Source organism: Brassica napus, chromosome C3 (assembly GCF_020379485.1).
Source record: "Brassica napus cultivar Da-Ae chromosome C3, Da-Ae, whole genome shotgun sequence".
NCBI classification, from domain to species: domain Eukaryota; kingdom Viridiplantae; phylum Streptophyta; class Magnoliopsida; order Brassicales; family Brassicaceae; genus Brassica; species Brassica napus.
Genome location: NC_063446.1, coordinates 58,149,595 through 58,168,252, shown reverse-complemented (window position 1 = coordinate 58,168,252; position 18,658 = coordinate 58,149,595). Strand labels below are relative to the sequence as shown.

The 18,658-nt window shown below is 38.0% G+C and overlaps 1 protein-coding gene across 1 annotated transcript; it reads left to right on the top strand.

The window, feature by feature from the left end:
* Positions 1-5,646: 5,646 nt before the first annotated feature.
* On the top strand, positions 5,647-11,033 carry LOC111204640 (glucan endo-1,3-beta-glucosidase 11). Its single transcript, XM_022699817.2, has 5 exons — positions 5,647-6,959; positions 7,073-7,415; positions 7,497-8,211; positions 8,611-8,723; positions 10,426-11,033. The coding sequence occupies exons 1-4, from the start codon at positions 6,887-6,889 to the stop codon at positions 8,695-8,697; spliced, it is 1,218 nt and encodes a 405-aa protein (XP_022555538.1). The 5' UTR covers positions 5,647-6,886; the 3' UTR covers positions 8,698-8,723; positions 10,426-11,033.
* Positions 11,034-18,658: the final 7,625 nt, after the last annotated feature.

The window sequence follows — 18,658 nt, the reverse complement described above, 5'->3', positions numbered from 1 at the left end:
TTTAAAAAATTTTGATGTTCCAATATATAAAATGTTTTCATTTTTCTAGGCAATTTTTTACTTTATTAAAAACTGTGCAACCAATCATATTTGATAATCTATTTTGTAATTGGTTGAATAATATTAATTTATAGTTTTAATAATACTTTCTAAACAAAACAATGATTTTCTTAATTTGATTCCGTCTAAGTCAGGATGGATAATAAGAGATGAGCGAAGCATTTATCAAGGGGCTGGACAAGGAAGAGGATTTACTACAACACCGTTGGAAGCAGAATTCCAGGCTCTCATTATGGCAATGCAGCAATGTTGGTGTCGCGGCTTTACAAAAGTTATATTTGAAGGAGACAACAAGAAAATGTTGGATATTCTCAATGGAAACGCTTTACATTTGGAGTGTATAACTGGACTCGAGAAGTAAGATGGTGGAGCACAAAGTTTGAGGAGGTTACATTTACATGGACCAAGCGTACGGGAAATGAAGTGGCTGATGAATTGGCAAAAGCTAATATACCCAATGATGTTCCGTATGAATACTATTTTTATATTCCTCGTTTCATAACAGATGCTTTACATAAAGACTTTGTAAACTCGATTCATTAATATAAATTGATGTTATAAAAAAATAAAAAAGAATTCGATACCAAATTAATGTTAGACGTAAACGTATATGATCTACACTTACTTCTAGTTAATATATATATATATATATATATATATATATATATATAATTTTTTGGATTATATATCTTATATGCCATATGGTCAATTTACGTAATTGATTTATGTATTTTATTAGGTTTAAGCACTTGCGCATATAAGCATGGTTTGGCTGGCTCAATTAAACAAAGAACTTTTATACGTCTTGGTTTCCAGAGAGATCTGATGTTACAGTTTCTTATATGAAAGATCAGATAAATGGAAAAGGGCCGCCAGAGATTGATTCCTAACCATATTACTTAACTCGAAAGATTGAATAAGTGGACTGTTAGTGACATTATTATCAATTATTTTGTTTAGTAATCACGCATGTGCCCTATCTTTGCTTTCTCATTGAAGGACCAATCCTTTTTGCATGCCATTCTATCTCTTTACCATGAATTTTCCGTTAGGCTGATTTTATAATTGTCCTAAGTCATAACCACCAACTTCACTAATTCATTAGTCATCCATCACATCTATCCCTCATAAATAGTAATGTTCTTGATTTTTCCCCCAATAAAATAGTAATGTCTAGCTAACTTTACTTTCTCACCAAAGTATTGGATAAAGTTTGGAAGATAATGGTAAGAAAACCTTTTTGCCAAAATTAAGAAAACCCTATGCGTATAAAATTTGCAAGAGAAATTAATGATTTTCCTTCTCAACTTAGAGAAACACACCAATATAAGATATCAACAAAACCCAGAATATAATAATGATCTAATTTTGTTATGTAAATAATGAAGGAATAGGTAGTTTCATAATACGTAATAATCTTTCAATCATTCCTGTCTTATAAATTATTAAATGGATTATCCGTAGCTCTTTATTGGTGTAAATGTTAAGAAATTTTCCGTAGCTCTCCTCGGATGATGATGGTTAATTAATTAACCTCACTCATTTTTTAACAAAGCGTATATTTATACTGTTCATGGAAAATACAAAATAAAGTATAAGCATCGTGACTCAAAAGTACCTACCAGATTTTTCTGAATTCATGTATAAATATTCAACTAACTACAAGATCTAACTATCTATGTTACTTATATTTTAAGAACCAGGAAAACCAATATTGGTGGTAAAACCTGATCGTTGGAATCAAAGATGTCATAAAGCGCACCACTTCATCAGCTTATTTGTCCTATTACAAAACAAGTATATAGAAATATTCACATCTTGTATATAGATAAAGTTAATGTATATTTTTGTGTATATATGTAAGGTGAAACAAATAAACAAGTAAGGTTAGTGGAATTCATCTTCCAAAAGTTACTAGATTCCTGGGGTTACATAAAGATAAAAATTGGGTCACTTTGTTGCATCATTCCATAAAGCTACTTTAGAGTACATGTTTTTCAGATCTCTAGTCCATTTAATAAATATTTAAATTTCAGTAGTTGATCAAAATCGTGTATAGTAAGTCGTTCCAAAAGAAAAGCAACAACCCAAACTTTAAAAAAGAAATCGTCAAATGTTACTTTCAACCAATAATTATATGAACAGGAAGAAGTTGGATTACCAAATTTACAATCGTGAACTGATCTGATGCATAGTTGAAGTTATAGTTGTCAACGTTTTAATATCAAACTGATAGAAATATTGCAATATCCCACACAGCTAAATCAATATTAGAAGATAATTTATTTTTTCTAATTCTATCATTCAAGTAAGAGTCTGAAGACTGAAAACATGGTGAATATATAGTTTTATATATGACTTGACAACAAATAATTTTAACACTTTAACATTTCCCGGTAAACAGTTTTACTTGCACTATATATTCATGATTAGTATTTCAATACTGTACTAAAACATTAAAACAATCTTATATTAATTAGATTCAATATTTTTAGTTGAACTCCAAGTATTTTTAGTCTTTGGATAAAAGGGACCTGCCACATTTTTGAAATATGTATTTTTATTTGAAAATTGATATGAGAGTCTGATAGATTCCCATGTTTTGGTGATAGAGAAGACATGGGCTCTGTGACTAGATGGTCCCCAGCAATAAGAATCTGCACTGTCTTCATTGGTAGGTGGATCAATCTCCAGCAAAGTTGTTCTCAAAAAAGCAAGGGATGGTGTTCTACAACGGGGCGATGGAGTGATCCAAACCCCGCGTCTAACACCTTCGCTTACAATGGCTGTGATAGGAATTCCAAGCCGACAGGGACCAGCCTCACCAACAGAATCAATAAGAGGCCCAGAGGGTAACCAATCATCAAACCAGTAGCTAGCGTTTCTCCCATTCCCAATGTTGCAGCCAATCAAATGACGAGCTAGAGGGCGGAGGGAGATCAGAGCTTTCCAAATCCAAGAGTGACTTGGTTGAGGTTCTGCGTTCCAGTAGTTGCACCTTTTCAGACGGTGCTCTTTATTCCAAGCAACCCAAAGCGAGTTGGAACCTGAGAATTGAAGCCAGACCAATCTAAGAGTGAGAGCCTTGTTCCAAAGGGAAAGGTTCCTCAGTCCAATTCCACCTTCACTTTTCGGTAGGAATAAGTCGTACCACGCGACCTTTGCATTTCCCCGTGTGTCCGGGCTAGAGGACCACAAGTAGTCTCTGCAGAGTTTTTCAATCTCCTTAATGCACCCTTTCGGAAGGACAAAAGCTGAGAGCCAGAAATTGATCAAGCTGTTGATAACTGACTTGATGAGTTCCAACCTTCCCGCATAGCTCAACAATCTAACTTTCCAGCTTTGTATTCTCTTCTTTATGTTATCCACAAGAGGAGAGTATTCAGACTTTTTAAGCCGCCGATGATGGAGGGGAAGACCCAAGTACCTTATTGGGAGAGATCTCATAAGGAAGCCGCTCGCGTTCAGGTTTGCCGTTTCAGTATCATCCATCCCCGCGTGAAACAAAGCAGTCTTCTCCTTGTTAAGACCCAAGCCAGATAATGTACGGAACTCATCCAACACCGCTGCGATGCCATCCAAGGAGGGGCATGAGCCATCAAAGAAGATCATCAAGTCGTCAGCGAAGCAGAGATGAGATATTTCCGAGTTTTTCCCAAGAGGATGATAGCCAATAAGGCCCGCTTCGAATCTCTCTGCAAGCAAAGACGAGAAGACCTCCATAGCAATGTTGAATAGAGCTGGGCTAATAGGATCCCCCTGACGCAACCCACACCCACCATTGAAGTACCCACAGAGCTCTCCATTGACGTTTATAGAGAAGGAGGTTGTTGTGATACAGTTTCTGATCCAGTTGATGAAGACAACAGGGAAGTCAGCAGCATGGAGGACCTGCAGGATGAAAGGCCAGCTAACAGAGTCAAACGCCTTCCGTATATCGACCTTCAGCAGGCCTCTAGGAGAAGAGTTCTTTGATCCAAACCCCTGGACTAGTTCGGTAGCCAGAAGTACATTTTCTACCAGTAGACGCCCTTTGACAAAGGCAGACTGAGAAGGAGAGATCATTTCAGGTAACAGCTTTTCAAGACGTCTGGCCAACAACTTAGACACGACCTTGTATACTGCACTCATCCTCTCAACCTCAGTAGTTTTAGGGACCAGGGTAATAGCAGTGGCGTTCCATTGTTTTAGGATGTGGCCCGAGGAGAAGAACTATTGCACAGCCCTTGTGAAATCCTGTCCTATAATAGGCCAGGCTCGACGGTAGAACTCACCCGTGTAGCCATCCGGGCCAGGAGCTTTATTGGCAGGAAGATCGAAGACCTCCTTCTTTATCTCTTCTGCAGAAATAGGGGCCATTAACATACCTTTACAGGCTTCATCACATCGGAAGGATGTCAGACGACTAATCTCCTCCATATCTTCCGGTGAGAGCGATGGAGAAGGAGCACCAAGGAGGCTCGTATAGTACTCAACGCAGTGGCTCTTGATATCATTGATGTTCTCAAGCCTGAGGTTCTGGTCGTCAATAAGGTAGTGTATCTGGTTCCCTGATCTTCTAGCCTGCATAGATCTATGGAAGAGAGATGAGTTGCAGTCGCCAAACTTCGCCCATGTCATCCTTGAACGCTGATAGATAAATTTTTCTTCAGCCTTTGCAAGCTTGGTCCAATTCCTATGCGCTTCTCTTTCTCTTGCAGCCGCGGAGATCGATGGAGAGGATAGTAAGTCTGCCTGAGCAGAAAGCATATGAGCATGAGACTCCTGCACCCTTTGTTCCAGACCAGAGAAGTGTTCTCTGTTGATGTCCTTTATCACAGGTTTTAGCAGCTTTAGCTTCTTAGAGAACTGCGTATGTCAAAATTTGAAATCCAGCCTAAACTAAGGTGGTGTTATTGGATAGGGGATTTAGAATTAATTCTATAGGTTTTCTAATCTAATGTTATTCAATGATGGATTTTAAATTTTGTTTCCAAATCTAGTGTTATTGGTTATTGTATTTAAAATATCTTTACTAAATGATTTTAAAATCTTGTGTTATTAGTTTATGTATTTTAATATTTTTTTTAACAAATAAATTTTAATTCATGTGTTATTCAATCAAAGATTTAAATTCAACATTTTAAATCTAGTGTTATTCATGTTTGATATATTTTTACCATTCATTTGATTTGAAATATTTTGAAGGGATTTAAATTTACTTTTCTGTGTAAACTCTTTCAATCAAAATCTTCCATTTTACCTTGAGATTTGTGAAACCAAAACACATCTAACATTTTGAAAAAAAAACACATCTAACATAAATTCTAACGTCAAGCTAACTTACAGACAAAAGAAAACAAAATATAAAATAGAAGAAACGTTATCTACTTTATCTCTGTAAGAACTAGGGAGACTGAGAGAGCATACATCAAACCTATTTTCCAATAGAAAAATAGCTTTCATTCGGGGACCAAACCCAGATTTTCCTTCTATCAAATTGATTAACTTGTTGAAACATAATCTCTTCGTTTGATAATTCATATGTGCTCTTTATTTTGTTAACTTGCTGATTTACATGGATTAACATCATTTCGTTTTTACTGTTATAATAATTAAAATGCTATTGTCATCATTTATAGTAATCTTAGAGCATCATTATCCATGATTTCTTAGGGTGGAGTTTTTAGGGGAATATAAAAAACTAAAAAGTTAAGAAACTGTTTTTTAAAGTAGTATAATTTCGCTGTGTTTGAAGTATTTTTGTTTCAGTTTATATTCTTATTAAAATTTTCTTCACATAAATTTCAAATTAGAATCCTCTTAAAATGTAGTTCAATTCTGTTATAAAAATAAAATGATATCTTGTTGATTTATAAATAAATTGATAAAGATTTTAAAATTATAGATAAATCGTATATATTAAATTTTAAACTGAATCCAAATTTTTAAAAATCTTATCTATTTTAAGTCTGATGGAGTTGATTTAGACTTATATAACCAATAACGACCCCTAAAACTAATGAGGATGATATTCATTTCATGCGAAATACAATTGGACCAATAGAATAAAATAATTTTTATTGTATTACACTAAATTTAAAAAGTACAATATAACAGTTTACAAAAAAAAGTAAAATATAAACTGATGTTATCAGTATCCTTCTTCTCAGTTATCATCGTGATTGTGTGAATTCTACTCTTTTATTTCCATTTTCTCGTTCAACCAACTCCCAGATATATATGGGATCCTCCCATTTATATTGCCAAAGGCAAAAGCATTTGTTAAGATTAAATACCCATTATAGTGGGCAATTCAATCTTTCCCACATTTGCTTTTGTCTGAAGAAAGTGTCTAATTTAGGCCACTTTTTCAAATTTATTTTTATTTTGGACTGACATAGTTGGCAATGTGTTGGAAAGAGACAATCTAAGATGTCATTTTCTTGCCTAGGTCCAACAAATTTTGATGAAACCCATGTTGCCTAACGAAAAATGTTTTTGACAAAAAAACTCTATTTTTACAGTTGACTTCCACAGAGTAAACATATTGTCAAGCAGGTGTTAAAAAAACATATTGTCAAGACTACTCCCGTCACTACAATATCTAATAAAAAAAATGAGTAGGTTATTGTTACAATGAATTAGTATAGTCACTTTTTATTTGAGAAGACCCTATGTCTAACAAATATATAAAATTAGGCAGGCAAAGTAAAGTATACTTATCTCTACATTATAACATGTTATTATTTTCCTTACTTGGCCCCATCTCAGTTCTTCACCTCTATATCTATCCCCACATTTCATTGCATTGATTCTCTTACAAAACACCCTCCCCACCCCCTCCATGTCTAAAATGTTTAGCAGAATTGCAATGACCAACTATGTTGTTGTGCTTCTTCTTTCCTTAACATCCTTAGGTATCTTCTTTTGTGTATATATAGCTTATTTCTGTCTAACAAATAAAAAACCATTATCTTAATTTTAACTTGACATTACATTTATTCTAATTCCTGTTCCAATTTTTTCACAGAACATGGATTATTGTTTCAAAGGGTGTCCTCTCTTGGCATAAACTACGGTCAAGTCGGCGACAATCTTCCTCCACCAGACAAAGTTATACAACTCTTGGGCTCACTCCATATCAACAAGACAAGAATATACGACACAAACCCTAAAGTCTTAAGCTCATTCGCCAATTCTAACATCGAGCTCTTCGTCACTGTCGAAAACCAGATGCTTCCCAGCTTAGTCGACCCTCAACAAGCTCTCCAATGGGTCACGTCCCGTATCAAACCCTTCTTTCCGGCCACTAAGATCGGCGGTATTGCTGTTGGAAACGAACTATACACCGACGACGACTCGAGCCTCATAGGGTTTGTTACATGCATGACCACATTCCTTAAACGTAAAAACTTTTCATATCTTCACTTATACACATTGTTATTGCTATGCAGGTATCTTGTACCCGCAATGATGAGTATTCATGCAGCTCTCGTCCAAACTGGTCTAGACAAGTACATTCAAGTATCTACTCCGAATTCACTATCAGTCCTTCAAGAATCTTACCCACCCTCCGCCGGATGTTTCAGACCGCAAGTCACTGGCGTAATGACGCAGCTTCTAAGCTTCTTGCATAGCACGAAATCCCCTTTTTGGATCAATGCTTACCCTTACTTCGCTTACAAGGATTCCCCAACAAAGATCCCATTAGATTACGTTCTCTTCAACCCTAACCCTGGAATGGTTGACCCCTACACCAAGTATCACTACGACAACATGCTCTATGCTCAAGTAGACTCTGTGATCTTCGCCATGGCAAGGCTTGGCTTCAAAGATATCGAGGTTGGGGTCTCAGAGACTGGTTGGCCGTCTAAAGGTGACGGAGATGAGGTTGGAGCCACCGTGGCCAATGCGGCAGTTTATAACAAGAATCTTCTAAAGAGACAACTTCAGAGTGAAGGAACGCCACTGAGAAAAAACATGGGACTTGATGTTTATCTTTTTGCTCTCTTTAATGAAGACCTTAAACCAGGACCAACCTCTGAGAGAAACTATGGATTGTATCAGCCTGATGAGACCATGGCTTACAATGTAGGTTTATTATCATCATCACAATCATCTACTTCTTCAACTAATTCTATTGTTTCCCTCACTTCCTCTGCCTCTACGGTATGTAACAACACTTGACTTTAGTTACTCTGTCTCTACTAACTAGCTCCCTATTAATATTTATTGTTTATTTGGTCTTTTACGTATCACATTAAATCCCCTAAAAAGTTCTTGATCGAGAAAGACTACAAATACCAATTTTGAATATGACGTTTTTCTCTTATAATTGTGACGTTATGCTTGGAAAGTTAGGCTTTTCTAGAATTTATTTTGAAAAACAAAATTTAAGAAATTAATAATGATAAAGTTTCATTTATAGCGATATGATTGGTACTTACTAGTGTTTTAAATCATGTGATATCTATGATTATATTCACCATTTGGCTTCTTCCTCACATTGATTAAATGAATAATTTGTGGTCATCATTATTACTCATTCATTGTTATTTATTTAAACAGGATATAACGAGGGGAAAGCAACGGTTGATATATTTTATGTGCATTTACTTGCTGGCCATTCATATGCTAATTAGAAGACGGTACTAGAGGCAGAAACAAAACCGAGAGAAACTGTACGTGTATATAGAGAGTCCACTAATGCTGTTCATTTTTCAACTAGAAGAATTATACTATTTCTAAAGTGTCTCAGATGATTCTTTAAAGAAACAAAACAATCAAAGAATTGGCCCGAGTGATAAAATTGAGAAGGGAATGCAGTACTGCAAAGAAATCCAGTGTATAAAAGAAAGTGTAACATGACAATCAAATACTCCATCTGTTTCACGAAGATAAACTTTTTAATATTTTCACACATATTAAGAAAACACATTAAACTACCATAATAAATGTATCGTTTTTTGTAATTTTTAATTTTCAATAACTTTTAACCAATAATAATTCAATAAAGTCAATTAATTTTCTTGAAGTTTACATTTTTTTCATAGAAAACACAAAAAATACATCTTCTAAAAAAAACTTTTTAAAAAAAAAGTCTATCATTAAGGAGGGAGTATATTGTTTTATAGACCCGAACAAAGAAAAAAAAAGATACCATGTATTATAATTCACTTACTTCTGAAAACTGGAAAAGGTAAAATATAGAATTAGTAAGGATATTAAAGTGTTAATAATTTAATAGTTGAACGATTTACTGTGAATATTATTTTTCTTTTTGCAAAATTCAAGTCCTTTCATCGCGATTTCAATCATGCTTGACTACTTATAGACACTTTGAATCTTTAATATAAACCTATGACTTATATATGAGGGTTGTTCAAAAAATAAAACGAAACTAATGTGAGTTTGAAATTAATTTTCAAGGTGAAAAAACATTTTTAAACAAAAAATTTCCGGAATAAGTCCAAAAGACTCTACACACAGATATATGAAAAACTCTAATGTCATTGTGGTTATGTGAAGCAATAATTATAAATCTGATTATTATCACTAAACTACTCAGTATACATTACCATTTATTGTAAGACACTACAAATATTACTTTTATTATATCATACGTTTTTCATCATATATATTTTATTGGTTGGTTATAATGAAGGAGTGAATGCTCTTTAGTCTTTATCTTTTGGACGTGGAATCCATCACCCGTAGACTTTACGATTCCTTCCTTTTTCATCTCGGATCTTACCTGATATTGCATCCAAAGGACACATGCATGCATTATATATATGTATATATATGTATATACGTTTTCATGACATTATATGAGACATGTAAGACACTAAGACGTAACATGAAATATGTGAAAAGTGTACATTTGTGTTTGGAATATTCATTGGTGGTAAAAGAGGAATGCTTGCTATTCCTAACGAGATGAACCAAAACTTATTTTATTTAAGAAACATATAAACAGACATGGACGGCCCCAACTTTATTCCATGGCCATGTTTTTATTTGTCAGCATTTTGACAATAGTCATTAGCCGTCCCTTTTCTAAGAAGCTTTCTCTCTTTTTGTAACTCTTTACCTCCAGACTCAGTTGTCTTATTTTTTTCGCCAACATGTTTATTATATTAGAATATCTTTATCGATTTTCCTATTCCTTTCTGTGTTTGTATATTCCATCACGGTCGTTTCAATTGACCGGTTATATTGAAATAACAAAAACAAATTATCTAAAGAGGTCCACTAAGTTTAGTGAAATTTTGTGTAAAACAATCATTTGGTGTACATATTTTAATGGTTATAAATATAGCCAGGGTCATTTTAGTTGGCACCATATAACTCAGGTTCTCTACTTTTTTTTTTTTTCATCAGGTTTATATTATTAAAAGCAAATGGACCAAGCCCAGATACAACAGAAACACCAAAGGCCCAAACATAAACGGGCTACAACATACGGCCGAAGCCCCAAACAATTTAGACGGCTCCTCGGCCCAACCTTACAAAACCGGACGATCAAGGCCCATGAGAGAAACAAGGAAGCAGAGGAAGAGACACGTGGGATGATCTACACCATTCAGATCGGCATGCGTTTCTCCGCCTCAACTTGCCCTTCATCGACTCCGGAAGAAACCGGAAGAGATCGCCGGAACGCTCGTTTCGCCGGAGCTCAGATACCGTCAGAGCCTCCGCCGAAACCACCTAATTTCCTTGCTTTTACATCATGTCGGAGGTTTTTCTCAAACCATCGAGATCTCCCCCGACACAACCAAACTTCAAACCATTAGAGAAATCATCGTTTTACCCGCACTGTCAACACGCGGAAGAGATCAATCGAAACACGAGATCATCTCCGCCTTTGAACCGCTTAAAACCCTAGACGCGCGCATCGAGAACCACCTAATTGTTGACTTGACCGACTTCACCTCGGCGGAGAGCTTCATCATCAAAACGAGAACTCCTCCGCCCTGACCCAGAACCACCTAGACAGTTACCACTTCTAGCTTCGCACTAAACTAACAATAGTAACCTTGACCCAAAAGCTTCGGGTTTCTCATCGGCAGCGCGGATCTATGAAAGCATCCGCACTCCGTCACCAAACCGGCGAAGGTAAATCTAAGGAAGACTCCCTTCCCGGGAACTTGAACCAGCGTCGGCGGAGCTGAAGGAGCCTCCACCGCCCGGAGAAAAGCCGGCGACGACGGATCTGTGGTAGCCTCCATCTCCCGGAACCACAACTCGAACATGCAATCCGATCTTCTCACGCCACGGCCTCCACGCGAGCGCGTCGTCCCTCCAAGCGAGGAAACCACCTTGGATGATGGCTCCAATCCAGAGCTCCGACAAGGCACTAAGGTCAGCTCAGCGACGTCTCTTCCGATTCAATCCCTCTCATGCTCCTCTCTCTCCTCGCCGAATTCCTCAGCCGTCTCCGCTCTTTCCTCCTCCCTCCCTGCGATTCCGCTTCTAATCTCTCCCACGACGACGGCTCCATGATAGCCTCGGGAGTCGCCAACATAATCGTCCTCGCCGATCAGCTGAGCCTGGCGGAAACGCTCCAGGTGATCATCTCCAAGCACGGAGACATCGCCGCCTCCTCGAAGCTCCAGTCCAACGTGACGAGGTCGTACTACCTCGAATCCCTAGCCGCCGTGGTGATGGAGCTGAGGACGTCGGGCCTGAAGGATCTGACGAAAACGAGAGTGGCGGAGATGGCGGCGGTGGTGAAAGACATGGAGTCGGTGAAGATCGAGGTGTCGTGGCTGAAGAAGGCGGTGGCGGAGCTGGGGGAGGCGGTGGAGTACGCGGGGGAGTACGAGGCAGCGAAGGCGGAGGATATTGGAATGACTATTTGATATGCTGGTTAATTCTCTGAGCAGTTTTTTTTTCTAATCTCAGGTTCTCTACTTTATCCAAATGATAATTTGACTTATGTTATTAAGCCCCAAAAAGAATTGTGTAATAATTGTTAACTAGCTAGACACTTTTTGATCCATCTGGTAAATGAGAGAGATATCATCTTATTTGGTATAAACGTACTTAAATTATTAAAACCCGCTAGTCAGAAATAAAAGATCATATATGTTACAAGAGAATCTTTTTGTTAATTTTTCTTAATAGCGATCTTGTCACTGCATAATAAAATCACGCCGGATATGCGCATTTTATGATTATATCCCGTTCACGATTAATTTTTTTTATTTTTTTCAAAAGTGGAATGGGAGAGCTTTTGTAGATGCGCACACATGGCTGAATGAATTATTCGTCAGAGAGACAAGTTAAGCTCACATTAGGTATACCTTTGGCTCATATACGATATCAATTATCGTATCCTTTATGTAGCACTGAATCTCTTATACGAAGCCGAATCTAATATGTGGTGGGGTTATATTTGCAGCCCGTACTGATTTTCTAGTCTGGCAGTATATTGTTTTTCTCCTTTGTCGGGCCTAGTATTTTACCAAACCATAAAAATTATGACAATTGTCTCTCCCTTTTTAGGGGCTCGAGAGATGAGACGAATTGTTGATTATATTTCCTTTTGTTAGATTTTATCCTTCTTTATCCTAATAGTTAAAAAGACAAGGAAAAAATCAATTTTTTTTTAACTCAGGCATGGTAAATGTATATGTGTATTTTTAAGGATATAAAATTTGGCACGTTCTGATCTCGAATGTTCAAAAGCCATTATGTATTCTTCAGTTAACCCATTAAGTCTAACATCAAAGCTAATTCATGTGAATTTATTGGATTTGTTATCTAGATTAACTCAAAAGTATTCCTTAATTTCCAGATAAGTTTTATACCAGGCGGTCAGCAAATGATTTAAGATTAAATCACTAATATGGGAAGGAAGAAATGCAGAGTGATAGTGTGGGAGGCTAGATGCATCTCCGATAACAACATTAGTGATGTTTGTTTGGTTGCCGCAGGTGCCTACGTCTGCGGCTGAAGCAATGTTTTTCAAAAAAATTATTCGTTTGATTGCCTGCGTACAACCGCCGCGTCTGACGCCACGTCCTGCGATCGACCGTGAAATCCTGCAGTCACGACGTAAATGATGCTGCCCTTAACATCTTTCAGTATTTACAACTAAACCTAGTCCTAATTAGACGCAGCCGCATCTCTCCACATTCCCATTGACGCAGCTGCATCTCTGCTTGAGCTCTCTTCTCCTGATTCACACCACCACCACGCTCTCTCATCTCCATATCTCTCGATCTCGATCTCTCCATCTCTCTCGAGCTCTCTCTCCATCTTTCTTCTCTGACACAAACCCTTCTCAAGCTTTATTTCGATCTCCGACGAAAACCTATCTCCAGAGCTCTCTCTCGATCTTCGACGCGAGCTCTCTCTCTCTCTCGATCTCCGACGCGAGCTCTCTCTCTCTCAATCTCCAGCGCGAGCTCTATCTCTTCTCCGACGCTCTCTCTCTTTGAGGTATGTTGCAGATTTAAGCTATGTTTGATACTTCCGTTCTAACGCTTCCTCTTTGGTCGGAGTCTGATGAATGTGTTATGTTGCAGATTCATGCTCTATTTGAAAACCATCTCCAGAGCTCTCTCTCGATCTCCGATGCGAGCTCTCTCTCTTCTCCGACAGAAACCCATCTCCAGAGCTCTCTCTCTTGATCTCCGATGCGAGCTCTCTCTCTTTGAGGTATGTTACAGATTCAAGCTCTGTTTGATACTTCTGTTCCAACGTTTCCTCTTTGGTCGGAGTCTGATGAATGTGTTGTGTTTGTTTTGTTTTTCTCAGCACATCGAGCTCGAGCTCTCTCAAGCTTCATCTCAGACCCTCAGACTCTCACTCTCAACCTCTTCTCCATAGCATCTTCGGATGTGCATGTGTGTCTCAAGCTCTCCCAAGCTTCGTCTGTCTCACACTCTCTCGTAAGGTTCCTCTCTGTTGTAGGCACTGGGGGGTAACCCACGAATTGATAGATGATGGATCCAAGGCTACAACCTGAAAACAAAGAGAACCGATTTTTATGAGTTTTAGAGTTTTTATGATGCAAACAGAAACAAATATGAATATGAACCAAAATGATAATATGAATAAGATCAAATAGAAAAGGGATAGATTTATGGAGATGGGATCTTTGTTGCTGGATGTGTATCACTCTCAACAAGGATCGATGGATGGAAGATGAATGAAGATGGAACCGGTCTTGCTGGATGTGTATCACTCTCAAGATCGATTGGTGGATGGAAATGGGATGATGGACGCCATAAAGCTCTGTGAAAGGAGGCTTTGATAAGTCTGGATGCTCAAGAGCTGCTTCTCACAATACTCAAAGACTTAGAACAATAGTTTTGAGAAACTAGAAAAACTGAATAATTCATAATACTTTCAAAGATGGGTGCCTTACAATGATGGACGACTGGAGCTTATATAGGCTCTCCTAGGGGGACTCTAGACAAGACCAAACGGTCATAAACAATACAAGGAAAGAAATTAACTTGAAAATAAAGTTTAGTCTTCAATGGAGGAAAATGGCTGTTGGAATGAGATTTACTTGGCCATAAATGGGGAACTTGATTCCTCTTGAACCTGGACGGTTTGGATGGATATGAGAGCTTCCTTGGAATCTTCTTGATGGCTTGATATGTGCTGAAGTCGTGCACAACCTGTTTAGGAAGTAGCTGTTGGAGAGTTATTGCCAAAGATTCCAAATAAGGCAAGTTGAGGTAAATGAGAATCCGTCTGATCCTCTGGGTGCTGGTGCAGCTAAGGACATCTTGGATGTCTTCTAGATGGTTGAGATGATCTCCTGGCTTCCATAGATAACTCTGGATCGAACCAAATCGAATTGGTTGGTGATTTTCCCAAATTGATGTCGTATTGGCTGGTTTTGGGAAATTGATTGCATCTTGGTTTTTCCTAGACCAATTCAGCTGATTTTGGGCTTTATGGAAAGATAAGACATCTGTGTTGAAGCCCGTGGCTGATTCTGGAGAAGGCCACTTCATGGTTGGGCTGAAATCCACTTCTAAGGGCTGATACTCGCAACTGGATAGGCTGGAGAACCTCCAGTTTGTAAAATTCATAACTTTCTGGTCCGTGGAGATTTTCTTGAAATTCCAAGCCTCACTGAATCCTTGGTGAGTTAGACTTCTGGAAAAAATATTTCATAGACAAACTCTTTCTGGTTCTCAAGATAGGCTCCTTGGATTGAACGTCTGTCGCTGGTGTCTCCTAGGTGGCCGGTTTGGGAGGTTTGGTGAGACTCTGGTTGAACCAAGGATTTCAGGGCTACAACACTCTCTTAGATGAAACCGTTTCATTCTGTGTAGTTGAAACTTGTTATGGGTCTGTTGATCTTTGATAGATTTGTGATGGTCTTTGTTCTAAGTCACTGTAAATAAGTAACCAAAGTTTGTGTATTTTGATGAAACTAATCACTTAAGCTTGCGTGATTTGTGAAAGATATAACTAGATGTCTTTTCCTAATTGTCTTTTGATGTTTGCAAGATACTAGATACCGCAGATTCATCCTTGGCAAGCCATCTGAGTATTGTTCCATCACCTTTCAGGTATGCGTATGTTAAGGTTTCTTATAGCCAATCAATCGTAGTGTTGAGTTTTGTTGTTGCTTGTAGCTTTTTTTAGTTGTTTTGTGATTTATTTGTGTGAAACATCATTGTTGATGAATGTGTTGTGTGTTTGCTTTGTCTCAGGCTCTCTCTGGCTTCTCCATAGCATCTTCGGTGGTGTCTGTGTGTCTCAAGCTCTCACTCTCATTTGGTCTCACACACACTCTTAAACTACGTAAGTTATAAACTCTCAGGGTTGTTGAGTTTTAAATGAGCCGTTAATGGTTGTGCTTGATGTTGTTGATGTTCTATTATGGGTTTGTTGATCTTTGATTGATTTGTCTTGAGTTTTAAATGAGCCGTTTGAGACTGTCTCCCTCTCTGTCTTGTTTGCAGGCTTTCTCGTCTCAAGTTCACACTCTCAAGCTCAGACCCTCTGTCTTCATCAAAGAAGTTGTCAAGCTTTCGTACCTTCCCTCTCAAGCTCAGACGCTCTCCAAGCTCACTCTCTCAATGATAGAAGATGTAAGTGTTTTGATTTAAACTGAGTGATGTATGTGTTGTATGTGTTGAGCTTCTGTCTAAACCGATTTTATGTGATTTATGGAACAAGTTGTGTAGCATCCCCGATCCTAGATAAGATCGTCTGGATGGACCATGGTGCGAGGAGACACACCAGCCAGGTCATACGACCTAAAGACAAGCGTGTCATGGTCCAAAACGTGGTTAAGGGAATCATATAGCTGGAACTTAACTAAAATAAGGCAGAGGAAAGCTCAAAGAAGTTGGACAAGCGACCCGGTAGCTGGACGAGGTCCGGATGAAGCTCAATGAAGTGAATGATCAGAATGGATCATGGGAAAACTAAGTCTAGGTCTGGAAATAGACCAAGGGACTTAGAAGGATTGAAGAAGATAAAGGGAACAAGCTGGACGAAGTGTCTAGCAGCTAGGTGATATATTGTGTTTTTGGCATCTTGTATATATGTTTTCTAATTGGTTTTCAAGTCATTATCGAGTCTTCCTAGTCTTTTTCGAGTCATTACAGGTCTGGAGTTGCATTGGATTGGAGATAGACCAACTGGAACAAAAAGGATAGAACACAATGCAATCAGGAGATTTTCACGCGGAACAGTCTGAGTGACTGTTCCCGATAGTGGAGCAACCCAAGTGACTGTTCTGAATAGAGCGGAGCAACCCGAGTGTATGTTCCAGCGACAGAGATTTTTAAGGAAACTACAAGTCATTACGGGATTTTCCCTAATTATCCCATCTTTTTCTCCCAGCCGCTTGTGGCTTCCATAAAACTTCTTTTTATGTTTTTTTATATTTTACTACGCTATTTTTTGGAGAAGGAACTAGACCTTAGAGTTTGAGACTTGAGATTTTGCTACTTTGTAAAGGGAGAAGACCATCTCTCTCGATTTAGAGAAGAACCCCCTAAACCCTATTACTTTATTTCAGTCATATTTCATGTTGCTTTATATCTCTGTCTTTGTGTTTTCTTGCTTCATGGTTGAGTAGTCAGCTTGCTTAGTCTAGGGTGTTAGAGCGTTGGATCCGTGAGCTTGACATAAATAAGTTATAAATCGATTGTCTTCATTCACTGTTGTTATTAAGGCTTGCATCAAGTTAACCACTTAGTGCCTGATTCTAGGTTTAATCTATACATCAAAAGTGTTATAGGTTGCTAGACAGAACTTGAATGAGCATCATATCCCTAACCAGCGAAAGTAGATGTTAGGGTGTTTTGTGAACATATCGGACTTGATCTTAATGTTTGTCATCGCATCTCAGTTTAAACGACAGTTTAGGTACTGAGATTGATTGACAAAAGGCGAAGCACCACGACAGTGGGCTGATCTATCTTAAGTGATCCGAGTTCTAAACTGGTCTTTAATCGAACTTCAATAATTGTTTGGCTCACACTTGTTTAACACCCGACCAAACCACCTTAGGCTAGCATTTTAATCATCTGAAATCTTTAATTAATTTTATTACTTGCTTGTTACGAAACCTTAATCTCAAAACCCCATCATTGTTTTAGCTAAGTATTGATCTCATAAAAATAAAGTGTAATCGTTGGTCTCTGTGGATTTGATCCTAAAGTGCTACATCGACATACCATTCGATTGTGGTAGTGTGCATATTAGGTTAATTGGTGTGCATCTACACGTAATATCCACTACAAGAAAACATAATCTTAACGAGGGCGGTTTTCCTCGTTATTTCGTCGTAAAAGAGGCTTTACGACGAATTAGCGAGGAAACGCGTTTGCTCGTTACACGTCCGTCGTAACACATATTTCCTCGCTAATTCGTCGTAACTTAGCGAGGAATATATTTCGTCGTAAAGACGAAGTAGAACGTTTCGTCGTAAAGACGTCGCTACAATTCCTCGTAAGGACGTCGCTACAATTCCTCGTAAATAACTCGAAAACAGTTCCTCGTAATCTACACGTAAATACCTTGAAAGATTTTCCTCGCAAAATACACGTAACAACCACGAAATGATTTCCTCGTAAAATGGTCGTAAACATTTCCTCGTTATTTCCTCGTAAATACTTCCTCGTAAAATACTCGTAAACTGTTTCTCGTCATTTCCTCGTAAGATTTCCACGTAAAGAGGTCGTACATTAGCTACGAATTTACTTCGTTTTTATTATTTTACAGAATTTTAAAATATAATAAAAAAATAATTAAAATTATTTAATTTAATAATAAATTAAAATTCAAAATAAAAATAAATTCATATGAAAATATTTTATAAATAAATAAGTTTTGAATTTATATAATACAACAACAAAAAAAACTAAGGGTCGTTCATCGCCCGGTAGAATTCATCACTCCTCCTCGTAACATCCGCCTCGTTATGTACGTCGCCGGATGACTCGCCATGAATGGGATGTTGTTGTCGCATGTTCCTCAACATGGACTCCCATTCCGGATTTGTGGCCGCAATAACGTCTAAGAAGCCCTCGACTCCACCCATACGAGATTTTGTCGCGGTCAACTCGTTACGCAGCTGAGCGGACTCTCTACGCAGCTCCGTGACTTCATCATCCCGTCGCTG

Excerpts from the sequence above, each read along its gene's own strand:
- LOC111204640 (XM_022699817.2), top strand. The coding sequence starts at position 6,887 with ATGTCTAAAATGTTTAGCAGAATTGCAATGACCAACTATGTTGTTGTG. Across the intron at positions 7,416-7,496 it reads GACGACTCGAGCCTCATAGG|GTATCTTGTACCCGCAATGA; the intron begins GTTTGTTACATG and ends ATTGCTATGCAG. Across the intron at positions 8,212-8,610 it reads TCACTTCCTCTGCCTCTACG|GATATAACGAGGGGAAAGCA; the intron begins GTATGTAACAAC and ends TTATTTAAACAG.